The sequence below is a fragment of the Nyctereutes procyonoides genome, unplaced genomic scaffold (assembly GCF_905146905.1).
Source record: "Nyctereutes procyonoides isolate TBG_1078 unplaced genomic scaffold, NYPRO_anot_genome, whole genome shotgun sequence".
Lineage (NCBI taxonomy): Eukaryota > Metazoa > Chordata > Mammalia > Carnivora > Canidae > Nyctereutes > Nyctereutes procyonoides.
Window position 1 is genome coordinate 54,998,928 of NW_026575146.1, and position 20,022 is coordinate 55,018,949.

General features: G+C 41.2%; 1 protein-coding gene across 5 annotated transcripts in view; it reads right to left on the bottom strand.

Annotated features, from left to right (window-relative positions):
• The window catches only part of PIP5K1B (phosphatidylinositol-4-phosphate 5-kinase type 1 beta), a 299,598-nt gene that overhangs the window by 163,375 nt on the left and 116,201 nt on the right, over window positions 1–20,022 (bottom strand). For all 5 annotated transcript variants that reach the window (XM_055310888.1, XM_055310890.1, XM_055310889.1 and 2 more), the window contains one exon: window positions 14,519–14,587. In XM_055310888.1, coding sequence (XP_055166863.1) covers window positions 14,519–14,587 — 69 coding nt within the window. The remainder of the gene's footprint in view (window positions 1–14,518; window positions 14,588–20,022) is intronic.

Below are 20,022 nucleotides of genomic sequence, written 5' to 3' on the forward strand. Positions count from 1 at the left end.
AAAAATTCTTAGGGGACGACTGTGCCACTTATGCTGCTTTGTTTTCTGAGATTTTCTTTAAAACACATGCAACACAAAGTTGGACATGCCCTGCCCACCCCCAACTTCCCCATCCTGTAGTCTTGAGTGACACAAGCTCACCCCATTTTACTGCATTCTACAGCCTTGGAGAGAACATTTCATTTCCCCCTGGGGAATTCTACTGGCCTAGGAACAGCAGCTACAACACACAAAGGCAAAGAAAGATGAAGAGAAAGGACTCTTAGAGCTTAAAATCAGTTTCGTAAAAATAAACCAGACACTGAGAGATGGTAAAGCTACAAGACTTTTAATTTTTACTTAAATAAAATGGAAATCAAGGAAAACATTTTTCCTTGTTTTCCAAGGAAACTTCCTTGTTTTCCATAGGATGCTTTTTTTTTTTTTTGAGGTATCTTTAATGACCAAAAGTTAGATTTCCTTTGGCCACAGAGTCCTACTGCTCTTTCTAAATAACTTATCACCTCAATACCCAACAGCAAGGACTGCCATCCACAGAGACCAGGGTCCCAAGCCATTTAGAATTCCAAGGTGAACAATGTGGCAGCATGTGAAGGTGAAGTAAAATCTGTTCCTTCACTAAGTATTGAGTTCCACCTGGTTGGCCAAGTACTTCTTCTCGTGGGGCTTACATTCCATGAGGATCTAGCGACAACAGTACCAATTTAATATTTGTACAGCCAACTATGGTCTTCCGAGTGCCTTTTCATCCATCATCAGATTCACTAGTCAAACCATACTGTGGCATTGCTCTGCTCAGACATTACCTGTCCTGCATGGGACTGAGCTCATAAACAGCAGACCAGCCTGGCAGCCCAGCCAGGCTCCCTGTCCCAGCTCTGCACTAGTGAGGGATGAAGGCAAAGCAGGAGGGCCGGGGCTCTCATCACCACCGCCTGCCTCTGGATCCTGACTGCAGCTTTAAAGTCTACTTCATGAGGTTGTAGCTGCTCTGAAAACTGCCAGGCTTTTACTCCCTCTCCTTCCCTTTGAAATAGCAAACCTGAAAAATCATTGGTCCTGTGTCTTTCGTGTTACACAGAAAAAGATGTTTGGTATGCTACTGTGTTCGAGAAATGGGCTGCCAACCCCTCCTAAATCCTGATTCTCCCTGACAGTAACTGGCACCCACCAAGCGGCACCCTTTAACTGAGGCAATATCTAGAAAGAATGGAACCTTTAAGTGATAGAGTTGGGAAGAGACGGCCTTTTAAAATTCACTGCTGAAACTCTTCCACACAATCAGAGCGGCTGATTGTAAGGCATCTGCAGACCATAGACAAGGGGACTTAAGGATGCCAAAAGATTAATAGCCAACTTTTAAAGAGTCATGCAGTGACTGGAAAGAGACATAATCGCTCTCATCTCTGACACATAAAAAGGCAAAAGAACTGAACTGGGCTCTTTCAAAGTGTTCTTTCTCTGATCCGAATATCCAAAGTGCAAATTCCACCCCCTTCTCCCCACCCCCCCTTCTTCCCTCCAGCATATCTCACCTCTAATTGCAGATCTGGAACTGTAGGCTCAAGAATATATCTCTCTGGGACGTCTATGATAATTTTAGAATTAAGAAGAAAAAAGTGATACATCTCTTGAACGTTTGGTGCCAGGCACTGTATGGGACCCTACGGATGTCAAGATGATTGGGCAAGGCCCCTGCTCTCTAGCTACTCAAGATGCAGTTGGCAGGATATAACTGCAAGCTATTATTACAACACAAAGTCATTCATGATATAACAGGTCAAGTGCAGGGTGCCGAGGGAGGTCTGGGAACATGTAACCAATAGTCAGTGCCTAGGAGCGTGTGGATGGGCGATGACAGAGCTGTTTCTGGAATGAAGACCTTCTAGAATGATCAGCATGGACCTAAAGGAACAGGGATGCATGTATTCAGTGTGGCAGGAGTTAAGTGTGTGCTGAATAGCAGAAGATGCGAGAAGACAAGCCCACTGAGGACAGACGCTTTATGGATGCCTATGCTGTGCTTCAGAGTATGGATTTTCTCTGTGGGTAATGGAAGGCTGATGGAAGACTACGTGTATGGGAATGAGTCCGCCAGCTTTGTTTATTTCAAGAACATAACTCTATGAAGGAGGGTCTTAAGAGGTTGTATCAAAATGTAAATGTTTCCCAGTCCTGGGGCCTCTCCTCCATCTAACTCACCAGTTCCTCGGGAATCCACAGCTCAACAAGTAGGAGGGTAACCTTGAGTTCCAAATCCACCTTTCTCACTATCAACTAGATACTCCCCTTTGATGGCTCAAAATGTCTTGGAACTGACATGTCCAAATTGGAAGCCATGATTTTCCTTCCTAAACCCTTCCTTATACCACTCCTCTCCATCTTGATCAATGGCCACAACATCCACCCAGGGGCTTGGGTTAGATTCCGGGGATCATCAAACATTCGGTTCATGCTCTCGCTCCCATATGCAACCACAAGCAGTCCAGCCTACTATATTTCTCAGCTCAGGCCACCACCTATTTCTCTAACTCAGGATTTCTTAATTTAGCACCAGATAGTTGGGGCCAGATAGTTCTTTGTGGTGGAGCCCTATCCTGCACATTGTGCAATGTGTAGCAGCATCCCTGGGCTCTGATCTTCTACATGCTGGCCCCACCTGCCCCTGATCCCCCCCAAGCTGTGACGGCACTGCCTTGCGTTCCCTGGGACATAATGTGGGGCTCAGGTGAGAGCCACTGCTCTCACTGTCCTACTTCTGCTTCTTTGCTCAGGATCCTCCATCATGCTGGCCTCTCCCTCAATTCCCTGAACCCATGAAGCTCCTTCCTGCTTCCAGGACTTGGCAAATGCTGTTGTCTCTGCCAAAGAAATTCTTACTTCTACTCTTCTGTTGGCTGGCTCCTTCTTGCACTTGCAATCCCAGCCCCCAAGTCACTTTCTTAAAGAGGCTTCCCGAAATCCTTCATCTACAAGATAGCAACCCCTGCTCTTATTTTCTTCACAGCAATTTTTAAATGGAAGGATTATTGACATATAACATTTACGTGAGTTTCAGATGTACAATGTAATGATATTTGTAAATACTGTAAAGTAACAATAAGTCTAGTTGCCATCAGGCAACATGTAGAGCTACAAAATTTTTTTTCTCATGATAAGGACTACCAAAATTAACTCTTAGGAACTTCCAAATATACAATACAATATTATAGTCAATATAGTAATATATATTGCATATGCAATACATATTATATAACAATATATTATAAAATAATATAGTTGTAACTACCATGCCATACATTATATCCCTGTAACTTCTAACTCCCAAGTTTGTACTATGGATCCCCTTCACTCATTTTGACCACCCCAACTCTCCTCTCCCCTCTGGCAACCACCAATCTGTTCTCTGTATCCATGAGTTCTGTTTTGTTTGTTTTGAGATTCCATGTGTAAGTGAAATCATACACTATTTGTTTTTGTCTGACTTATTTCACTTAGCATAATACCCTTAAGATCATCCATGTTGTCACAAATGGCAAGATTTCATTCTGTTTTATGGATGAGTGTATTCCATTGTGTGTGTGTGTGTGTGTGTGTGTGTGTGCATGTGTATCACATCTTTTTTATATCCAATGGACATTTAGGCTGTCTGCATATCTTGGCTATTTTAAGCAGTGCCACAATGAACATGGGGGTATATATATCTTTTTGAATAAGTATTTTTGTTTTCTTCAGGTAAAAAACCAGAAGTTAGATCATATGGTAGCTCTATTTTTAATTTTTAAAGAACTTTCATAACTGTTTTCCACAGTGGGCTGCACCAATTTACATTTCTACCAACAGTGCACGAGGGTTCCATTTTCTCCACATCCTCACTAATGTTTGTTATTTCTTCTCTTTTTGATAAGCATCATTCCAACAGGTGTGGGTTTGATTTGCATTTTCCTGATGATGAGTGACACGACACATTTTTTCACGTGGTTGGCTATCTCCCACCTTCTTTGGAAAAATGGCAATTCAGATTGTCTGCCTATTTTGTAGTCATCTTGCTTTCTTTTGTCATTGAGTCACATGGGTTTTTATATATTTTGGATATTAACTCCTTATTGGCCATATCATTTGTAAATATCTTCTCCCATTCAGTAGGCAGCCTTTTCATTTTGATGGTGGTTTCCTTCACTGTGCAGAAGCTTTCTGGTTTGATGTAATCCTATTTGTTTATTTTTGCTTATGCTGCTCTTGCCTTTGGAGTCAGGTTCAAAAAATCACCGGCCAGACCAATGTCAAGGAGCTTAGTGTCTTTATTTTATTCAAGGAGTTACGGCTTACATTCAAGTGTGCAATTCATTTTAAGTTAATGTTTGCACATGGTATAAGAAAGTGATCCAGTTTCATTTTTTGGCATGTGACTCTCCAGTGTTCCCAGCACCGGTGACTGAAGAGGCTGTCCTTTCCCCATTGTATATTCTTGCTTCCTCTGTCATAAGTTGATTTACCATATATGTGTGGGTTTCTTTCACAGGACTTTAAAAGTTAGTAATTGTTTTATTATGTTTCCTTCTTCTAGTTTGTACCATAACAATGAAAGCATTCTTAGGGCAGGGACCACATTTGTCCTGGCGTCTGCTCTCCCCTCAAGGCCCAGCATGGTGTCAAGCTAAGTAAGTATTTGTCAGCTGGATAAATGAATGAATGCACGGACATACAATCAAATGCACATCTTATATCCCAGATACTAACCACATCCTTAAAAAAATGACAAAGTCAAAGCATGAAAAAGTAGCTTGGGAGAATTAGAATGTCACCCGGACAGCCTTTATGTCAGCTAGGGGCTCGATAACCTAAAGCTCCCTGATCCAGCATGCACAGGATACAGAAGCACATCTTTATGAGTAAAAAGCACTCCCATCAAAGTAAGCATGGGTGATGATCTCACTGAGAAAACAAGCACAGCCAGACCTAATGAACAGTTAAAAAGTTTCCTTATAACCGAACCCACTTCGTGTCTCTGGGTGTCTGGACATACATATGTATTGGGGGTTAAACAGAAAAGATAAGAGCGGAGCGAGAATCTCAATTTTATAGTCCTCAGAGACCACAGCTATCTTCTTTTGCTTCTCTCCTTGATGATGATGCACTGAAATGTCTCACGGACAGCTTCTGAGCAAAGGGCTGGTCTTATCTGCCTTGTGTGGTAAAATAAAAGCCACAGACACAGGATCTGCAGACAGCGAACTTGCCAGAAAATACAGGTGTACCATCTGGAGAAACTTGACTCCCACACAGGAAAATAACTTTCAAAGTATTCACCCTCCAACCCAATGCTTTCTTTATCAGATCTTTTGAGCTATTGAGCAGATTATTAGTGAGTTATTACTCCTCCTGTGACAGCCTGCAGAACAGTGAGGTCTGAAGCGTGTTCTTCTCCTAATATGACAGTTCAAAATATATCACCCCCTCTAAGTGGATGTCAATTTTTAGTTCTGGGCTCAAGAATGATTTTTTGAAATCATCACTTTGTCATTTTATTTCCAGAGTTCCACACAATGCCCAAGGATCACAAGGTTTTTCATTTCAAAATTAATATGTAGTTTCTAGAAACAGTTCTTTTGAGGGTACAGCACAGATTCTATATTCAGTGGAGAAACACACTCTGGACAAGGCAAGGTGGCTTCTGAACCACTGAATGGAGGAAAGCACATTTGAAAATTAACCAGTTTTATTTTGGCCCAATTCCAAAGGTGGCTAGTTTCATTTATACCACTGGCCCCCACCATTCTAGTGGATAATTGAGAATGTTTCATTTTAATGTCATAGGTGCCACAGGCTTCAGAAAATACTGCAGTGGTTTGGGTCTGACACACCCCAGGGAGAGATAGTTGGGGTTCAAATCTCAGCCTTACTCTGCCACTTACTTGGGTGCCCTGGAACAGCTAACTGAACCTCTTTGTACCTCAGTTTTTCATCTATAAAATAGCAACAAGGCTGTTATCAGATTAAATGAGTTAAGAATTCTTAAGTGCTCAGATAGATGTCTGGCATATGCTAAGCACTCAATAAATGTTGCTCTTATTAACAAAGCTTTTAAAATTGCTTCCAATTGAAAATAACTATGCTTTTCTTTGCTGAATTAACAGGTTTCTGGCTAGAACAGCTTGAGTTCAATAAATTAGATTCTCCTAGCGACCAATGATTCTAACCCCATAAAACAGTAAAAATTATGAATAAGCACAAGGCATATATTTTATTAGTGTTTGTACAGTAGACAGAAGACTAGATCCTAACTTATGTTGCTGATCTTCCTTTCTGGAATCCACAATAAAGAATTCTAAAAGTTTTCTTTTCTATGTTCTTAAGCAATTTCTAAGAGACAACTTTAAAAATCTCTGTTAAGTATCCAGGCAAGGGAAATGGGATAGAAGTGATAAAAATGCACAAGCTGGGGTCCTTGGCTGGCTCAGTCAGGGGAGCATGTGACTCTTGATCTCAGGGTTGTGAGTTCAAGCCCCATGTTGGGTGGAGAGACTATTTACAAATAAAATCTAAAAAAAAAAAAAAAGGACAAGCCATAGGCCTTAGGTCAAGAGGCCTGAGGACCAGATCAGAATCCTGTTGTCCAAACTATGGAAAGAAGTGTGCAGGTCATCTGGGCATATTAATCCTTTAAATTTGAAAGCAAAAGCTACATAGTGCTGAGAGCAGGAGCTCCAGCTCAGCTGGCCCAGCGTGCTACAGAAAACACCAGCCTCCACACCTGCCATGCACACTAAACCCAACAATGGCGTGGTGGTTGTTGCCCTGAAGAAAGTTGTGCAGCAAGTTTAGGGTGTTCTGGGGACACCAATGCAATGTTTATTAGGATCAGGGACACACACACACAAGAGATGGAAATTCCATAGTTAATCAGAATGCAGTAGTGCGGCAAACCCGGGTGGCTTAACACATAGACGTTCCCTCCAATGTGAAGGTCAAAATAGGTCACTTAGAAATGAACAATGCCAGGGAACACCTTGATAGGATGGCTTCTCCTCCTACTTGAAGCTGCCTGCTGTTTCTGCTTAATTACCTGAAATGTAGCTGGGAAGTCATAAAAGCAGAACTGTAATCACTTGCTTTAGGACTTAGGAAGAACACAGCAACACAGGTAATACCCTACAGACGCTGCAGGGTTTGGAGAGAAGATCTGCACAGGTGGGTGGATGGTAATGGTATATAATTCCACATGCTTCTAAATCTAATGGGATTATTGAAAAATTTCCCTTCCCTGAGAATGATGTAGCTCATCTGCTTGCTGCTCAATTAAAAAACACAAACACACATACATAATGGCAGTCCACCATCAGGAAGGAGCACATCTTTCTCTTATTCTGAAACCACGGCTATATGGAATGCCACAGAGTCCTGCTCCAGCATGCACTGTCTGTTCTCCCTGCCCAGGCCAGGTGGAACCAGCACCAGGATGCTACTGGACCAGTCTCCTCATGAGCCCAGCAACCAGGATGCTAACTGACCAGTTTCCTCATCAGCCCAGCACTGGGGGAGGCAATCACACCAGCTGCCTTGCTTGGTACTAAGAGAACTGATCTGATTGGAAATCAGAGGCTGAGGGATCTTGCTTTTTCTAATAAAGACAGTGATTTCACACACTGGTATTTTACTTTTTCCAGGATGTGTCTGATCCTCACTCCACAGTGAGGCACTCAGGATACGTATTAATGATATTTCATCAATGAGAAAAATGAAGATTCAGATCAATTAGAGAAAAGTGCCTAAGATTTTACAACTAATACCTAGAAGAGCGAGACTCACATCTACCCTCTTCTTAAAAGGATAGTTTGGTTTGGGCAAGGTTTTTCAGCCCTGCTGCTACTAACATTTCAGTAATTCTCTGTCGTGGGCACTGTCCTATGTGTTACAGGATATGGTATGGCTGGGCTCTACCTCCTAGATGCCAGTAGCACCAGCGCAGCAACTGTGACCATCAAAAATGTCTCAAGACAGACATCACCAAATTTCCCTGGGAGGGCGCGGGGGCTGGGGGGTGGGTGGTGGGTGGTTGAAAACCATTGGGTTAGAATGTTTTGGATGAAGGTCACTAGGAATAACAATCAGAATGCCCAAGGATCACTCTTCCTAGGGACCACTGGGACCACAGTGGTTGCTGTTCATGAGAACTGCTGCCCAATGCACAGAAAAACATGTCTCTGGTTGAGCTGTAGAGTGGAGCTCTACCAGGGCACAAAGCAAGTATCTGGTTTTATGGATAATGGCCCTCTAGCTTGTGAAGGGAAGGACAAGCAGTCAGGGCATGGGACACATGGCGGCCCCTACTCCCATCTTAAAATGTTATTTATTCAATTTCTGAACAGGTAAGACATTCATGTGGTTCAAAATTAAGCAGATCTACAGGTATATACAGACAAGTTTTCCCCAACTCAAAATTTCCACCACCCAGTTCTCCCTGGAGGCAACCAATGTTACCAGTACCTGTATATATTCCCAGAAATATTTCATAAAAGAGCTTGTATTTAAATAAATGCTCCCACTTAGATCAAAGTATCTCTGAGTCGTTACTTATGTTTAAAAGATCATAAAAGTCATCTTTTCTTTGCATGATGGGCTGGCATTCTTCCCTCTTAACCTCATCACTGATAGGCAAACTGGCTGGACACTGAAATTCATTGACATCTAAGGCCTTAAAACACAGAACACAACAAAATGGAAAAAACCACAGAACCCGGATCAAGGACACTGGGTCCTAGTCCGCCATTCTGAGTGCTGCCATCAAGCGTGCTGGTCATGGTGGAAAATAGGTAGAGAGAGTGACGGCTGGGCCACTGATGCCAAAAGCAGGCAATCCTTCCCCACCCTTGGGCAGCCTACAGTAGTCATCAAAACCAGAATCCCCAGCAGGTTGGGGGTGCTACTGTGGGCCGCCCCAGGATGGAAGGAGAAGTAGAAGGTGGGGAGGGCAAGAAGCCTGGAATGCTCATCTGGGGTGGTGTCTTGAGAGAGGAAGAAATGCCAACGGTAGCAGTAACAAGTACCTGGGGCAGTCTGTGCCAGCTGACTGGGAAACGATGATCAATTCCAATGAACAAGTCACCAAACTGGGACATTGTATGGCCAGAGGTTTTAATCATCTCCCTGACAGAGAACAGCTAGAATCACTGGGATAAGTCAATCACTCTGACGTCTCTTTGTGTTGTAAGAGTGGGGGAGGGGTGGGCAATTTCTTCACATAAAAAACACGGAAAACTGAGATCTCCAACATCAGTATTTTCCCGGGGCTGAGAACTTTCTTAAAGTGAACTGATTTCCTGCCTTCAGTGTCCTTCTAAGTTTCTCACCTTATAAAAAAAAAAGTCTTCCTCAAATTTCTGTTTTTCTATCAGCACATTTCTAGTAGTTCTTCCAGAAGCTTTCAGGTCAACCTTCATTGTGATTTGTACTATTATTTCTTCGTGTCATTCATCTCCCAACCAACGTCATGGTACCTCACTGCCTGGAAACGCACTGACCAACATGGTAGCCACTAGCTACGTGTGCTTATCTACATTGAAATTTAACTACAATTAAAAATTCATTCTTCAGACAAACTGGACACAGATCCCAAAGCTCAACAGCCCCATGCAGCTTGTTGCTAGTGTCTCAGCGCAGATTACAGGACATTTTCAACATTTCAGAAAGTTCTAAGGCAAACTCCATAAACTAGCTCTAGAGGCTACCTGTCACTTAGAGCCAGGCCATCCCCCCAAACTTGCTTGTACTTTCCCTAAACACTGACACTTTGTCCAGGCCAGGCTCTCCTGTCCCTCTACCAAATCACATTCGGCTCTGACTCTCTGTGCTCACAAATGAGTAGGTAAATCAATCCGCAGTCACCGAAGGAGTGGGATTTTCCAACGTGCCAGAAAGCAATGAGGCATCTATAAAATTTGTTTCCCAGCAAAATGCTCTTGCTAATGAACAAGTTCAAAAAAAGGCCTTTTCCTCAGAAGACTGGAACAAGCTTTGGGCTCGTCAGCACTTGCTAGAGGATTATGTGAAATGCCACTTGGTTTGGCACGTAATACCATTTTGAGTCATTATTTAATTTTTTCATGTAGATCTTTTAGTTTTTGTTTTTGTTTTTGTTTTTTTTTCCTCTTGAATTAACTGTAAGGTCACAGAGGGCAGGGGACCAGGTCTTGTATGCATTTCTTTTGTATCCTCCTTTCTTCCCACCTCACATCTTTACATAAACAGGGCAAAGGTTGCAGGCTGGCCATTGTGTAAAGGTCAAATGTGATCAGTAGTTTGTTGCTTTACCCAGGGAGGAGTTCTAAAAAATTTTCCATCAGTTTGCCAACCTTTAAAAATTGGGAGGTGTTGCATCAGAGCGCACATTTTAGTTTCTTGAAAATCAGTATGTCTGGCAACCCCGGGGAAGCACTCATTCATGGGCTCTATTAGATGGCGTCAAGTGCCACCTCCCCCTTTAAAAAAAGACACATTCTCCTGTTTATCACTTTCTCCCCCCAATAGTTCACTCCTCTGTTACCTGCTTGGCTGCTGTAGGCTTTTGTGTTTACAACTCTTTCGGAAGTCACTCCATAAATGAACTGGAAATGGAAATACTACACTCTGTAAACACACCCAGGCAGCCTTTAATGCTTGTCTGAATGGGCAACCTGTTTGTTTTAAGCAGATCAAGTCAAAATTCTTATTTCAGCTATTAGCCTCACCCACTGATGTTAGCTATTCTTTGGTTTATCAAGAACTGATAATGAATTAGGAAAATGGGCAACTGAAATAACAAGGAGCAGTCAGCTGCGATAATCATGCAGGTAATCAAGACTCAGAGGACGGCACTGTTCCATGAACACTGAGTGTTCCCTAAACACATGGAAATCCCAGCACTCATGATGCTGAGTGGTGCTGGCAGCTGTCCAATAAATCTGGGGCTTGATAGAGGAAGCCCAAGCCTCCTTGTTTACTCTAACCCATCGTGATTTCTCCTCCATTGAATCCTTTATTATAAACTACCAGGTTCTAAAGTGGTTTTCAGGTCTTGTCCCTCCCACTCAACCCTGAGTTCCTTATAAACTCTTTTGATACCCTTCTCCTGTCCAGCACATTAGATCAGGGGGTTCTTAACCTGGATTGACTTCTGTCAGAGGCAAAAACCCGATGGGCTGTCAAAGCTCCATATTAAAACGGTGTGTTCCTCATGGTCAGGTCTTTAAGATGGGGAAAGAAAGGTAACTTCCAAGTATTTGTAAAAGGGACAATACCTTTTTTTTCTTTTTAAAGATTTTATTTATTTATTTATTCATGAGAGACACACAGAGAGAGGTAGAGACATAGGCAGAGGGAGAAGCAGGGTCCTTGCAGGGAGCCCAATGCGGGACTCTATCTTGGGACCCTGGGATCATGCCCTGAGCTAAAGACAAATGCTCAACTGCTGAGCCACCCAGGTATCCCAAAAGGGACAATATTTAATGAAGTGTACAGTGGCCTTGATGACACTCAGCTAGTCTGCTAATTACCTTCTCAGTTGTTTGTCATTTGCACATTGGTGTAGCACAAATTTCATGTCTTCATTAAGGTCAAGGGTAAAAAATATTAAGCTAGACAGGGTCAACTCACATACCATGTTGGCTGAGACAAGGCAACAAGGAAGCAAAACTACCATTAATTGGAAATGTTAGTCCAACCAGGTACAAGCCCAGTAGTCATAATATCCAGGCAATATTTCTCTACCTTGTCTGAAAGGATACCATGACAATGTTCCTGGCACCATTAAATCAAGATTCATTAAACTTGAGAATCCTCCTTATCTGAGAGTAATTTAATGAGTCTCTCGTAATAGAAAATGTAGTTAATTTGACATCAACTATACCTTGATGAACCTCTGCAGGTTTGTAGAAGACGTGTGTTTCCTCTCTAAATGTACATAAGCCGTATGTTGACTAGCCCATGCTCAAATTATGTGGAGGAGCAGTCTCACATCTGGTTTCCAGAATGTACTTTCTCCTGATTGCTGAAAAGAGGGATGATATTTGTTTCTCTCCTCCTTCTCACTAAAGCCTTCCACTGTCCGGATTTTTCAAAGCTCATACTCGGTGTTTCTCTATCCTAACTTTAATTTTTTTTCACTTGAGAAATGGTTCATCTGGGCCTAAAGACAGACACATTTCCAACAGCTAGTGAGACTCTTATCACCTCTGGTAACTCCACTATTAACACCTCCGGTTTGAAGATCTCTTTGCTTCACGGCAAAGACTTAAATTGAGTAGTTCAGCTGAGCTGTTACCTGTGTAAAAACCACACTTTCTCTGCATAGTTGCTACTTCTTCCTCTGCGTATCAACACCCTATTTATTGAGGGTGATAGACTCAGGCATTATATTGTCTTTTTGGTGCATTTCTCAGAAAAGCTAAAGACCTCTTTCCTCCACTGCTTATCTTCCTCTTAAAATCAGAGATCATCCAAAGATTCCACTGCCACTACACGTTAAAAAAAGAAAATTGTTGGCCTTTTTCTGTCAAGTTTCCTGTATCTTTTCTCTTATTTTTTGGAATCATTTGTAATCTTCATATCTGATTTTTAGTTCTTATCACCCTACCAACACCGCTGAGTCAAATATGCTATTAGAGGCATTAATGAGAGAATCAGAGATATCCTATTATTGAAAACTTCCTTTACCAATTTGTGAACAAGACAAACTCAGCAGACTCTAAGATCTCCTGGTCACATTCCTCGTGTTACTTCTGCATCATGGAAGAACTCCTGTGGGTCAGAGGCCAGCCAAGAACCATAGCACATCCGGACGGTGACTGAGAAAACCACCTGAAATGGATCTCAAACAGGGATAGGCTGGCAACTTGATCATCTCTCTGCCAGTTCTCATGCTTGACTCAATTTACAAGGAGTCTTGGGTAAGTGAGATGGGATTTGATTTTCTACCTGTGTCTACAAATAAGTAACAGTGTACCATTGCCTTTGGCCAGATTCACAAATTTTATATGATATAACCAGACACTTTTGAGCTCTTGAATCTTCCCCCTACAGCAGCTCCCTGGTTATAGTTCTATGTTCAACTGAGAAGGAAAGCCAGAAGGAAAGATCTATCAGGAAAAAAGGCATATCTGCCCACATGAAAACAGAATTGGAAATATCATGTTAATTCCATGACCCAAACATGTGGTTGGATCAGACGGTTCATGTACTTTATGACAAAACTTAATGCTAGCGATCCATGAAAGAATAAAAGGCAAATGGAAAAATTAAGATAGATTAAACCTTCAATACACAAACCTCCTACTCCCAAGAGGGAAGGAGGGCAAGGACTTTTAGAAGGAAAATGTACAGTCAATTTAAAAGGCAGGAGCAGCGGTGCCTGAGAACATATACTCCCCCAGTAATGTGTCTGAACATTTGCTTCCCTGCCAGGAGCCATGAATTTATCAAAGTCAAAGAGTTGCAAGGTAAGATACACTGAAAGGACTGGAAGGGGATTTTTGTTGCAATGACCTGAAGACATGGAAACTGAGAGGCTTAGAATGGAATGGGAATTTCATGTTATAATTTTTTTTCAAAAATACAAAGATAAAAAAATGTATAAAATTTTGGTGGGAAATAGCAAGTCAATTAAAAGATTAACATACTGGGGGTGCCTGAGTGGCTCAGTCGATTAAGCGTCTGCCTTCAGCTCAGGTCATGATCCCAGGGTCCTAGGACTGAGCTCCACCTTGGGCTCCCTGCTCAGTAAGGAGCCTGTTACTCCCTCTCCCCATGCCCCTCTCCCTCTGCTGGTGCTCTTGCTCTCTCTCTCAAATAAATAAAATCTTGAAAAGAAAAAAGATTCAAATGCATACACAGAAGGGTCTTCTTAGGAATTAGAAGGGTCTTCAAATAACTCCCTTCTGTCAATGTTCTAAAGCACAGTAACTATAGTAGGGAGAAAAATGCCCCCCACCCATTCATCCCTGCAAAGGTGTCCATGTCCTAATCATTGCAACCCATGAATCTGTTATATGGCAAGGAGGAAGGATGCAAAAGAAATTAAGGTTGCTAACCAGCTGATTTTAAAACAAAGAGATTATTCTGGATTCTCTAGGAGGGCTCAAAATCATCACAAGTGTCCTTTAAAGTGTCAGAGAGTTACAGCCTGAGAGAGATTCAGCTGGTCTTTGCTGGCTTTGAAGTTGGAAGGGAATCATGGCAGTCTGGAGAATTTGGACAAGATAAGGGGACAGACTCTTTCCTAGAGCCTTCAGGAAGGAATGCAGTCTTGTAGACATCCGGATGCTGGCCCAGGGAGACCCGTGTCAGCCTTGTGACTACAGGATCATACATCTGTGTTGTCTGAACCCCTGAATGTGTAGTCACTTGTGAGAGCAACAAGAAGCTAAGACAGTAACTTACATACAACTGCTCTAGAGGAAGAAAAGGCCTAGGGTAGATTAACATTCCAAGCAATGAAAATGTTCCTCTTTCTGGGCTAAAGAAAGAAAATGAAACAGTCACTCACCTTTTTATAAGTTTTTTCTTCATTCTGTTTTCCAGGTGTGGCATCTCCATTTTCAGCAGCAGACGACATCTACAAGAGCAAAATGGGCCTATTTGAGTTCACAACACTACTGTGAAATACTATAGGCTAATAATATCGTTAACTGGAGAATCCAGTTTGGTTAATGATGTTTTTGTTGTAATTGCTGTTGTTTCCAAGAAAGGAAGAGAATTCTTAGAATCTAAGGAAAAAAAAAAAAATCTGTGTCTCCCAATCTCTCTGAAATCAATCTTGATCTCTAATTCATTTTGATAGCATACATCACTGGCTCCATATGCTCTCAGAATGGTGGTATGGAAATGGTGGACCTGGTCTAAACCCAGATCATGTGTACAAGTTTCTTTCTATAAAGTCTTAAAAAAAACTTTCTTCTGATTAAAGATACTTCCTGTAAAAGTATCTGGAAAGTACCAAAAAATATAAATCAGAACAAAAAAGTACTCAATTCTACTGCCCTCGGGTAACTCTAATCTCACATTTGGGCATATTTGTTTCCACCTTTTGTTCCATGAACTTCTGTACTAAAAATATTAGGATACCGTCTGTACCCAGCAGTTTTCAATGAACATTTATGTAATATGGATTTTCCCATTTGATTATAAACATTTGTTGTAAGAATAGTGATTTTTGTCTAGTTGCCAGAGACACCATTGTGTGAACACAACTGTGTGTTAATACATCATTTAATAATGTTAATGGTACAGGATAGGGAGGTGGTCCAAGGGATTCGCTTCTCCAAATGATACAACAGTAATTACTTGGGGCTTCTATTTTTGTCCATTGTCAACACTTTCTTAGATTCCTAGAGCTACAAGGTCATTAAAAAGCATTTTAGTAAATTTCTCTTTAAGAATATACCCATTTACGCTATTATCAATGAGTGGGAGCTCATTTTGTTACACGTTTAGCAGTGACTATTATTTTAATTATCCTTGTTAATTTCCTAGGTGAAAGAAATCATCTCTTGATATTAATGTGCACTCCTGAAAATTATCGGTGAAGGTTAACATGGTTGGCATATCCTTTTTTAGCTCTCTGTATTTCTTCTGAGTTTTCTATTACTGTGTCCATTTATCTGCGGGGCTCTTAGAGTTTTAGTTATTGATTTTTACCTATTATGGTTATTGTTACTAGTGTTTTGCTTATTGATTTTTATGTATCAAGGTTATTAATCTGTCCGCAAGCACATTATTCATGTTCTATGCTGCTTTCATTTTATAATTATGACATAGAGTTCTACATTTTTCGCACTCAACATTATTCCCTTTGTGACTTCTTCCAATGTTTTTAAAGCAAATATATATACTTTTTAATCATTAGGATGTATCAGAGCAAACACATTCCTTTCACTTTTTAATGCTAAGATTTTTGTGTTTAACTTTTAATTCATCCGAATTTTTAAAGCCAGTTGGCTTATATGGTAAACAAGGATAACTCCATAATCAGGGAACCATGACACATAAGGGTTTTATCTTTAAAAAAAATATTTATTTTTGAGAGAGTGAAAGAGAGAGAGATAGCATAAGCAGAGGGAGAGGGAAAATCTCAAGCAGACTCCGTGTGGAGCCCCATGCAGATCTCGATCCCACAACCCCAAGATCATGACCTGAGCAGAAACCAAGAGTCAGAGACCCAACAGACTGAGCCATCCAAGTGCCCCAGGTTCTTATCTTAAGTAGCATGAAGAGCATTCTATACCAAGGAGGGGTAACATTTCTGACCTTCTTATAAGCCTCTGAAGCACATGTTTTTTTTTTTTTTAAATTGAGGTATAAATGACATGTATTAGTTTCAGGTGTACAACATTGTGATTTGACAAGTCTATACATTAGGCTGTGCTCACAAGTGCAACCACCATCTATCATCACATAACACTGTCACAATAGCAATGACTCTATTCCCTACGCTGTGTCTTTTATATAATGACTTACTCCATCACTGGAAGCCTAGAACTTCCTCCTCCCCTTCATCCATTTTACCCATTCCCCAACCCTTCCCCTCTGGCAACCAGCAGTTTGTTCTCTGTATTCATGGGTCGGCTTCTGCTTTTATTTATTCATCTGTTTTTTAGATTCCCCATATAGGTGGTATCATTTGGTGTTTGTCTTTCTCTGACTTATTTCACTAAGCAAAATGCCCTCTAGGTCCATCCATGGTGTCACAAATGGCAAGATCTCATCCTTTCTTATGGCTGAGTAATAGTTCATTATATCTATCACATCTACTTTATCCAAGCATCTATTGATGAAGACTTAGGTTGTTGAAGCACATTTTAAATTTGGGGCTTTTAATAAATACAATGTGTGTTAAAGCTAAGAATTTGCTAGCCATTTGGGGGTGCCTGGGTGCCTCAGTTGGTTAAGCATCTGACTCTAGGTTTTGGCTCAGGTCATGATCTCAGGGTCATGAGATGGGCTGAGCCCTGAGTTGGGCTCTGAGCTGGGCATAGCATCTGCTTAAGATTCTCTCTCAACCTCTCTCTCTGCCCCTCCCCCACTGTTCACATGTGTGTGCCTATACTCTCTCTCTCTCAAAAAAAAGAAATAAACCCATAGAATTTGCCAGCCATTTCTCTGCAATGGAACTAAATGGCTGACTTTAATTTGACAGGACTAAAAACCATTGAAGAAAATTAAAGAATGGATCATGGCAACCTTACCAGACCTATTACTCCCACCCATCAAAGAATTCCTTTAGATAAATTTACATTTCCATTTGTGTCCAAGTAACTAATTGGACTATAATCTCTCTACTATAATATAGATAGATGTTTCACACACTATAGTTTCCCACATGGTACCTTTAGATAAATTTACATTTCCATTTGTGTCCAAGTAACTAATTGGACTATAATCTCTCTACTATAATATAGATAGATGTTTCACACACTATAGTTTCCCACATGGTACCTAGTTAATACATTTAAAAAATAACTGATTTTCTAGTTTCTTCCTAACATTTTGGTAAGGTTTGAATAATATATTGGAATTATAAAATTTGAGTGGTTTAATAATAACAGGCTCAGTATAAAAAAAAAACAAAACAAACCAAAGCCCTGATTGTGCCCCTGCAAAAGCTCAAATTTCATCATTACTTTAAGAATATATAGGTTATTTGGGGCACTGGGTGGTTCAGTCAGTTAAGTATCTGACTCTCGATTTCGGCTCAGGTCATGATCTCAGGATCCTGGGATTGAGCCCTGTGTTGGCCTCTGTGCTAGGCATGGAGACTGCTTGAGGATTCTCTCTCTCCCTCTCCCCGTTCTTCTCCTTGCTCTCTCTCTAAAATAAATAATAAAGCTTATTTTAAAAGAATATATAGATATTTATCTGATATTGGATCCCTGAATAGGCAAAGATTTCAATAAGCATGAAAGCTAGAGAAGTAATACAAAAATTTAATTGATTTGACTACTCACAGCTCTCAATGTCTCAATGTCAAAATAGATCATGAACAAATTAAAAGGCAAGTGACAAGGTGGAAATACTGGCGATGAATGTGACAGAAGTTAATGACTCTGAAACATGAAAGCTTATTTAAACTGTGTGGAGCCTGTCACTGAGTCAAGGACATCGCTCCTTCAGGTCTCTCCTTTCTCGCGTCAGCTTTCATTGTTTACTCTATTTCATTCCCATGGGAGCTCCGCCATTTCTTCCATCTTCACAAATAGAAGACTTTTCTTGATTCCACTTCCCCCTCACTTCCTTATTCCTCCTTGTGGCAAAGCTCCTTGAAAAAGATGTTGCTCCTCTCAAGCCCTGATTCCTCTTCACATATTCTCTTTAATGCACTTAAATCGGGAATTTGCTCTCATGACTACCCTGAGAACCACCTCCTCAAGATCACCAATGACCTTCATGTTGCCAATGGCTAATTCTAAGCCCCCATTCTGCCTATCAGATTATCGACTTAGATGATCATTCCCTCTCCCATGACCGATTTTCTTCACTTGGCTTCTAGAGTGCCATACTTTTTTGTTTGTTACTGCCACCCACCCTGTACCTCCTTGGTCACTTCTCAGTCTCTTTAGATGGTTCCTCTTTCTTTCTCTATGACCTCTTAATGCTGGACTGTCCAAGAATGATTGCTTGGTTCTTGTCTCTATCCATACTTGCTTTGGAATCTCCAAATACCATCTAGATCTCTCTTCTGAGCTCCAGATTTGCATATTAAATGGTCATTTTGGTATTTCCACTTGGATACCTAACAGACACCTCAAATTTTGCAAATCTAAAACCCTTTTCCCTCCCAAATTTCCTTCACTTGGACCTTCCTCATCTCAGTTCATGGTATCTTCCACTTCTTGCTTCCCAGGCCCTAAATTTCAGTCTTCCTTCTCTTATACCACGGTCAACATGCCAGCAAAGCCTTTGAAAAATGTCCAGAATCCAGTCACCTGTCACCACTCCTGCTTTGTGTTCCTGGGCAGAGCCATTATCTTTTCGCACATGTGTTACATCTTCGTGGCCTCCCAACTGGGCTTGCTGATGCCACCCTTGTGCGCCTATAATCTATGCTCAGCCAGAGTGATCCATCTTTAAACCTAATCATATCATGTCACTTGCCCTTAAGTGGTTTCCCATTTCACCCAGAGTAAAAGCCAAAGTCCTTATAACAGTTGATACGCCCCTGTATGATTTATCCATCTTCCTCCCATTCCTCCTCTACCTCGGCACCTCCAAACTCCCCCAACCCCTTCCCCCTGCTTCAGACACTCACTGTTTCTCAAACACACAGGAATGCTGCTACATTAAGGCTTTTTGCTTCAGCTATTCCCACTGCCTGAACAATCTTCCCCAGACACCTGCTTATCTCCTTCAGGCCTTTGCTCAAATGTCAACTTCTATCTGATGCTTTGCTTGACTATCATATTTTAAAACTACAACCTATTTGGCACCTTCCTGCCCTCATACTCCTGATTCCCCTTCACTCTCCTTAATCTATCTTTCTTCCTCCCTCCCTCCCTTCCTTTCCTTCCTTCCTTTCTTCCTTCCTTTTTTGCCCATAGCACTCATCAGTGTCCAACACACTATAGAGTTTCCTTATTTATCACAGTGGGTTTTTGTTTGCCTCAGTCAGTCTCCTCCTGAAGAATTTAAACTCCACAGAGGCAGGGACTCTAGTTTTGTTTTGTTCACTGATAGACCTCAAACACTTACACTACATCTGGCACATAGTAAGTTCTTAGTAAATATATGTAGAATGAATGGGTAAATAACACCCCATTAGATCAATACAGGCAGCATCTGATTCCATCTACTTGGGTATTTTGTGCTTGGGAAGACAGCTGACCCCCAAAAGGAAGGTGATAAAAAACAATATAAGGACTAACAGCATCAATTACATTATATGCTGGATTCTTTGGAAGGTTCCAGTGGCGTGGCAACTGTAGATAGTTGGCATGGAATAAATGGCCATGTCATTAACTCCTTATAACTTCCTTCACAAGTGAAAAAGACTTTTAG